The sequence below is a fragment of the Solanum verrucosum genome, unplaced genomic scaffold, assembly GCF_900185275.1.
Source record: "Solanum verrucosum unplaced genomic scaffold, falcon-dt-bn FXZP01000214.1, whole genome shotgun sequence".
Classification (NCBI taxonomy): Eukaryota; Viridiplantae; Streptophyta; class Magnoliopsida; order Solanales; family Solanaceae; genus Solanum; species Solanum verrucosum.
This window is the reverse complement of record NW_026020059.1, coordinates 3,905,128-3,912,612: the sequence shown is the minus strand read 5'-3', so window position 1 is coordinate 3,912,612 and position 7,485 is coordinate 3,905,128. Positions and strand designations below refer to the sequence as shown.

General features: G+C 31.8%; 1 protein-coding gene across 2 annotated transcripts; it reads left to right on the top strand.

Annotated features, from left to right (window-relative positions):
• Positions 1-5,870: 5,870 nt before the first annotated feature.
• LOC125823245 (elongation factor 1-delta 1-like) lies at positions 5,871-7,485 on the top strand. Of its 2 annotated transcripts, XM_049502644.1 has the most exons (7): positions 5,872-5,984; positions 6,078-6,194; positions 6,344-6,434; positions 6,626-6,749; positions 6,862-6,975; positions 7,184-7,345; positions 7,448-7,485. In XM_049502644.1, coding segments are annotated over exons 1-7 (696 nt in total). In that variant the 5' UTR covers positions 5,872-5,898; the 3' UTR covers positions 7,450-7,485. The 2 variants fall into 2 exon arrangements, with proteins under 2 accessions (XP_049358600.1, XP_049358601.1); XM_049502643.1 differs by lacking the exon at positions 7,448-7,485 and having other exon boundaries at positions 5,871-5,984; positions 7,184-7,353.

The following is a 7,485-nucleotide window of genomic DNA, read 5'->3' as shown; positions in this document are numbered from 1 at the left end:
TACTTGGAAAAGTAGGAATCTAGTCATACCTTTCAAAATCATGATTTCATAACATATTCATAAGACACGTATCTAAGCATCAAAATCATGATCATCTTTCATAGTGAGAAAATATTCACAAATCATTTTGATACTTTATCTAAAGTATTATTTATTCATAAATTCCTCGATTCGATGATGCATGCATAATTTCATAATCATAGTTCAGAATCATAACATAAACATATAGCATGAGTTCATATGAAATTCATTGAAAAATATTAATTGAATCAAATCATGCATAAATAGATCAGTTATAGATAATTGAATCATAAACAAATAAACCCATGAAGAATCACATGAAACCCGAGAAAATTAGGTTGAAATCATAATAGAAATTGAGTTTCTTTTGGGACTCAATGGATAAAAGGAATCCATTGGTGAAGTTCCCACATGCCTTGGGTAACCAAGACCCTAAGAAATCCATTGGTGAAGTTCCCACATACCTTGGATGACCAAGACCCTAAAATACAAGAGGAAGAGACCTTAGAGCTTGAAACCCTTGTTTTTCCTTGGGAGTCTTGAGAGAGAATTTGAGAAGATGAACTTAAGGAATTTTGGGATTTTGAGTGAATGAGAGGGAATTGGTAGATTAGGAAGAGTAAAATCATTTATGGGACCTTATAATGGTCTAGAAACGACGTAGTTTAGGAGTTAAAAGGGTAGGAAAAGATCAAGTCTGAAATCAATTGTTACGAACCAAGTCTACGAATCGTCAGTATTTCTATGGACCGTCCTGGTGGTCCGTAGACCCTCATATGGGATTTGAAAAATCAAAATTTACCAAGACCTCTTCTATGGACCGTAAACAGGTTCATAATAACTGGTACCAACAACCTTTTCTAATGTTTTCCTTTCCAACTCAACTTTCAATTTTTGAGGTGTTACAATATCTTCCCCTTGGGAATATTCATTTTCGAATGGGACTCAAGTTAACATGAATAGAGTAGAGTTCAATACAATGTGTCTTGACATATTGTCGGTGTATTTAAATGAAAATTATTTGATCTCAAAGGGTCATATTTGTTTTGTACTCTCACAAATAAGTCTTATTTGTCATTTGTTATACTTTTTCAACATATTTATCCTTTTCATCCAATTTTAGGATCATATTTGTCTTTGTACTCTCAAAAGGGGTCATATTTACCCCTAAAATGTTAAATCCTCATGTCATCAATATATTTGTCTTTATACCTTCAAATTAAAAGGGCATATTTTCTCTTGTACTCTCAAAAAAGGTCATCTTTACTCCTACAACATTAAATCCACATTTTCACCTTAATCTTTTTATGTGATTTACGAGACTTTTTTTTTTTCAAACTAGTATATGAGATCATTTATTGGGAAAAAAATATATCAACCCACTTATTTATTAAGTTATTAGCCCATTTACTAAATAAGTTAGTAAATTAATTGAGAAAAAAAAATATGTCCCAAGGATCCATAGAAAAATTAAGGTGAGACACAAGGATTTATCGCTGGGTGAAGAGAACAAATATGTTGAGGACATGTTGATTTAATGTTGTAGGAGTAAATATGACTTTTTTAGCGTGCAAACACAAATATATTGATGATATAAAGATTTAACATCGTAGGGTAAATATGACCCTTTTTTAAAATACAAAAACAAATATGATTTTAAAGTTAGATGAAAAAAAACAAATATATAAAAAGTTAACAAAGGATAAATATAACTTATTTATAAAACTCTAAAACTAATATGATCTTTTTCCGTTTAAAAATCTCTCTACGTTAAATGACATTGAGGTTTTGTAGAGCAATGATACATGGGCACTAAGAATGTTTTCTTCTATAGGTATTTACTTTTCAAAGTTATTTTTGTTCCAAGCATTTCAGTATTTACAAAGGCTACTTTTGCTACCTCTAATGTTTCACCATACATCCTTGGAAAGGATTAGTCTTGACAGTTTAGTAACCCAATTTTTATTAAATAAATTTCAAAACTACATTAAATTATAGAGAAACTTACATAAATATCATTAGTTTAGGAGTTAATTGCATACATTTTAGTTTGTAATATTATGTATCTTACAAAATTTTAGTGGGTCTACATACATTCTGATACATCTCGATACATGTATCTTGGAATACATGGGGTCAAAAATAGCTGTAATTGTTCTAGATACATTGTATATAAATGGATTCACATGTATCTCGGATACATAATAAATCTCGCACATGCGAATCACACCCGATACATACATATACATGTATCTAGCATGTATCTAGTGTGATTCGCATGTATCTGGGATACATAATGAATCTCGCTCGCTTCCCTTCTTATTTTAGTGTATCTTGTAGTAAAAAAAAAAAAAACATGTATTTAAGTGTATCTTTCTAAACATATAGTAGAGAACTCTTAATTTGTGGTAAAATACATAGTATTTTAAAAGTATGTGTAATAATAATATATATGATAGTGACGTATGTCTAATTACGTAGTTTTTCGTTGGGAATCTTATAAAAATTCTATACATTTGGGGGCTAATTACGTCCTATCCAAGAAATTTCCTCAAGGACAAAAATTCTAGATTTTTCATTGTTCTTGGATACATTCCTTGGTTATCCGTTACATTCCAAATTATACATTACTTAATGAGAGGGATGTATCCAAGAGAGAATAAGAATGTATCCGAGGGAAGATTTTTGTAATTTAAAAAAATAATAATAATAGAAAATTTTAGAGATTATGATCTTAATTTTTCCTTTTTCCTTTGGAAAAATTAGCAAACTAGTCAAAACCCCTAACATAATTATTAAAAACATCTACACTTTAAAATAATTATTAAAAATGTCAAAATATCAATATTTTTAGCAAATATAATGTATCCTAATATAATTAATTTCCTTTCCTTTTATTTCTCAAATCAGTCCTACATGGGACTCATTTTAGTGAAAAAGAAAAAGAAAAAAACCCCATTACCCACTTTCACCTCTTTGTAGGTTTTTACTCCAAATCCATCCTTTCTCTCTCTGTTTGATAGGTGACGTTTTTTTTTCAATTATTTTCAGAAATTGGTAAAAATCTTCCAAAAAATATTCACAACAATCCCATTGATTTAGGTAAGTATATTTTTTTATTATTTTTATGTATTTTACTGATTTGCATCTGTTTAAACCTTTCAATATACTTGTTTATATAATTGCTTAGTAAATCTTCTATTTTTTATTATGATTTTTGATAAGGAAAAATTCAAAATTCCTCTCTAATGGCGGATTCAAAGAGGAAGAGGTTCCATGTAATGATCGACTTTTTAGTGATTTTTCGTCTTTTGATCTTTGTATCACTCAATGACAAGTCGATAATGTAGGATTGACGGCTAGAATGACGGAAGAAAGCAGAGCTAAGCATCTACATGACCCTATTCGCATGCAAAATCTATTTCAATTACAGAATAAAAACATCATCAAGAGCAAGGACACAAACAATTAAAAGAAAAAGGAAATGATAGACTCTTCGTCTACTAGTAGTGAAGTCGAAAAGGCTGATGAAGATCAAATGGTGGATGAACAACTTCATGAAGATAAAATTGTTTTATGTGCATATGCATTTCCTTGTTCCCTTTCAAATTTAAATAATCTGAGAATATGATATGTATTCCTTTTTGTAAAACAAACAAACAAACTAAACTATAGTGTATTTATCAGTTTTTCATTGGTTTTTATACATAACTTTTGTATTCATTCTAACTGTATGACATCAATTTTTGTAATTTTAACTTCATTTTGTTTTCATACTATGAATTGGATACAACTTTTGTAGTTCATAATATCATTTTGTTGGGATTATGTGGAATACAACATATTTATGTATATTTCTTATATATGTATGCCTATTAATTTTGTATTTATATCATCAAATTATATTCATCCTAGGAAGTGGATACAAAATTAGTAGTTCATAATAGTATCTTTGCAGTTGATTGTGTGGAATATACACAACATAATTTTTATTTAAATACAACTTATGTAGTACATAATATTAATTTGTGGGGATTATGTGGAATACAACATATTTTTTTAATATTGCTTCGTATTATGTATTTATTCTAACTGTGTGCCTACTAATTTTATATTTTTGTCATCAAATTGTATTCAACCTTGGCAGTGGATACAAAGTTAATAGTTGATAATAGTATCTTTCTGGCTAATTATCTAGAATAATATATAATTTCTGTTTGGATTTCTTTTTTATTTGTATTCATTCTAACTGTATGTCATCAAAAGTTTTGTTTTTCTGTCCTCACAATGTATCTCTATATCTATCTATTTAAATCTCGGTTTAAAGTTTTTAAAATATTCTCTCCCATGATTTTCTCTTTTCTGTTGTTATATAATTGTATTCTTTAAAATTAAACAAATGAAAAAAATACATAATCAGCCCTATAACAAAAGAAAATATTGATATTTTTAATAAATATTAAAAATGTGGTTAAGGAGCCCTATTAAATAAAATATTGACATTTTCAAAACTTTCTCTTCTCCTTTGTTCCATATTTTGATCCAAATAATTTTTAATTTTAAAACCCAAGGTCCAAGCCCAAGCCCAAGCCCAGTTGGCTTATTTGCATGGTGCCCTAAATCAAAACTCTAACAGATCTGATTCACTCTCTCACTCAAATATATCATACCACCGCCGTACTGCTCGACACCTCCAGTTCCTCTTCCTCTCCGTCATCAGAGCAGCAACAACCGTCGGTATGTATATTGGAGTTTCCGGTGATTGATTATAGTTTCAAATTAGGAATATTTAGTTAAAAGAGCAACACATTGTGCTGGTTGATTATTTGATTGTTTTGATGCCACTAAATATATACTTGTGGTTGTCTTGTATTGCTGAATTCTGATTTTTTTATGACATTATGGTTTGTTGTTGATTTTTTTGTATTGTATTGATATTTGATAGTGTTCTTTATTTGCAATGTTAAGTTTTTAACTGCTAAGGTCTTCTAGTACAGACGGCTAGCTACCAGCTAGTTGAAAAGTTTGTTATTAGATTGTTGAAAGTTCTCAGTTCACAATCCTTGACAAATTCAAGTTGCTCATTAAAGTTATTGAGTGTTGGTGCTATTGAATGTATTTGTTTCATGTTAAGTTAAACATTTTGATAATTTTGTTCTCGTCTAATTTCTCACTTGCATTGAAAAAAACCATTTAAGAAACACTTATTGAACCAGAGTTGAAAAAATTTAACAGAATCGAATTAGTTTGACTCTGTTTGCTGAACATTTTTTCAAAACCGAACCCAATGGCCACCTCTAGCTCTGGTTATCTCTTATCATGTATTTATTTCCTTAATCTTTTGGGTTTACTGTCTCTATGTTCTACTCATTGCTTGCTCTGCCTTTTGGGTCGAATTGTGTTTCTTTGTTTAATCTTGCCTTATGGTCGAGTTTATTTCTTTTTTTGTGCGATTTGATGTCTTTGGATGTGTATGTGTTTGTGTTTCAGCTTCGTTATTCTTAAGCAAGATATGATATATTGTTGTGTGTTTGAGCTGAATTTGGGGGTTTTTGGTTCTTGGATTTGTAACTTTGAGGCCCTTGTTTTTTTGGGGCCAAAAGCCACTGCATTAGTGGCGGCTTTTGGGTCGAGCCACCCTTGCATGGATGAGGAGAGGAGTTTAGCTTAACCCATTACTTTAAGATTGGGATAGGTTGTTCACCATAATTTCTTGGGTTATTAATCCATGTTCAGTGATTTGTAGTTGGCTTAACCAGTGATCTGAGTATAAAATAATTGTAGTTGGTTGGTAAAATACGCAACATTAGTTTGTTGTGCAAATGTTGATAATGTATTCTTGTACAATTGCAGAAAAGCTTATATTATCATCAAGCAATGGCTGTTGCATTCCACAACCTCAACTCTGACTCTGGCCTCAAGAAGCTTGATGAGTACCTCCTGGCCCGCAGTTATATCACTGGGTGAGTTACTCTTGTGACTTCCATTGCTGCAATGTTCTCTCTGATGCTATTTTAATTCTAATGCGAATTTTGTTGTTTAATCCATGTCTTCAGGTACCAAGCCTCAAAGGATGATATCACTGTGTATTCATATCTAGCAAAAACCCCATCAGCTGAATATGTTAATGCATCTAGGTGGTATAAGCACATTGATGCACTTCTGAGAATCTCGTAAGTTCAAGAGCTTATTGACTTTGTATTTTCCTGTAATATGTTTGACTATATCATTGGTATTTGTAGCTTCTTTGACTTGCAATTGGGGAACTGTGAAGTTTTCCTTCCTTGGCAAACTGATTTCACTGAATATCATTTTCCTGCAGTGGTGTATCCGGTGAAGGTGCTGGTGTTATTGTAGAGGGGTCTGCACCCATCACTGAGGCTGTGGCAACTCCTCCTGCTGCTGACAGTAAGGTGTGACATTTATCTGTTCTGAATTGATATGTAGTTTATGTTACCTTGCTGCTGTTTGGATTGCATCTCAGAGTTTATTTTTGTCATTATCAGTCCCTTTATATCTACTAGTACAACAATGCCAGGTGAAACTGTGAATGGATAGCAAGTGAAATAATCTTCTTTCATTTGTTACCCTTTGATCCCTCTAGGCCTCAGCTGCTGAAGAAGAAGATGATGACGATGTTGACCTATTTGGTGAGGAAACTGAAGAGGAAAAGAAGGCTGCTGAAGAACGTGCTGCAGCAATGAAGGCTTCAGGGAAGAAGAAAGAATGTAAGTTTCTGCTGTAATATCCTGACTAAAATTTAAGAGGAGAACCTTGTGGTAACTTTGAAGTTCATCATGAGCATAGACTGACATTGCTTTTGATCTCATTTGACTTCAGCTGGCAAGTCCTCAGTTCTCATGGATGTCAAGCCATGGGATGATGAGACCGATATGAAAAAGCTTGAAGAAGCTGTTCGTAGTGTTCATATGGAAGGATTGACTTATGGAGCATGTGAGTTTCTCTTTTTGTTTTCTATTGAGTTGAGTTTTATTTTTTACCTGAACTGTTGTGAGACAATTGCTTTTTCATCATTCCAATGCCATTTAGCATTTTCTTTCTTGAATGCTCGTGTCGTATTCCATCACTCCACTGATTTGTCTTTAAAAGTTATTAAATTGTTGGTGTTTGTTGACAAGCATAACTGTGGTTTCATTTCCAGCTAAACTTGTTCCTGTTGGATATGGTATTAAGAAGCTGCAAATTATGCTTACCATTGTGGATGACTTGGTCTCAGTGGATGATCTCATTGAGAATTATCTTACTGTTGAACCTATCAACGAGTACGTTCAGAGTTGTGACATTGTTGCTTTCAACAAAATATGTAAGTAGATAATATACTGTTCAATTATTTTTATTATACTGTTGCTTTCATGTCGTGTTATTCCTGCTTCTTCTGTTGATCATCTGATGTCTGTTGTGACAGGAAATTTGTTCCTCTGAAGTTTTGATGGAAGAAATTGG

Excerpts from the sequence above, each read along its gene's own strand:
- LOC125823245 (XM_049502643.1), top strand. The coding sequence starts at position 5,899 with ATGGCTGTTGCATTCCACAACCTCAACTCTGACTCTGGCCTCAAGAAG. Across the intron at positions 6,195-6,343 it reads GATGCACTTCTGAGAATCTC|TGGTGTATCCGGTGAAGGTG; the intron begins GTAAGTTCAAGA and ends ATTTTCCTGCAG. Across the intron at positions 6,750-6,861 it reads TTCAGGGAAGAAGAAAGAAT|CTGGCAAGTCCTCAGTTCTC; the intron begins GTAAGTTTCTGC and ends ATTTGACTTCAG.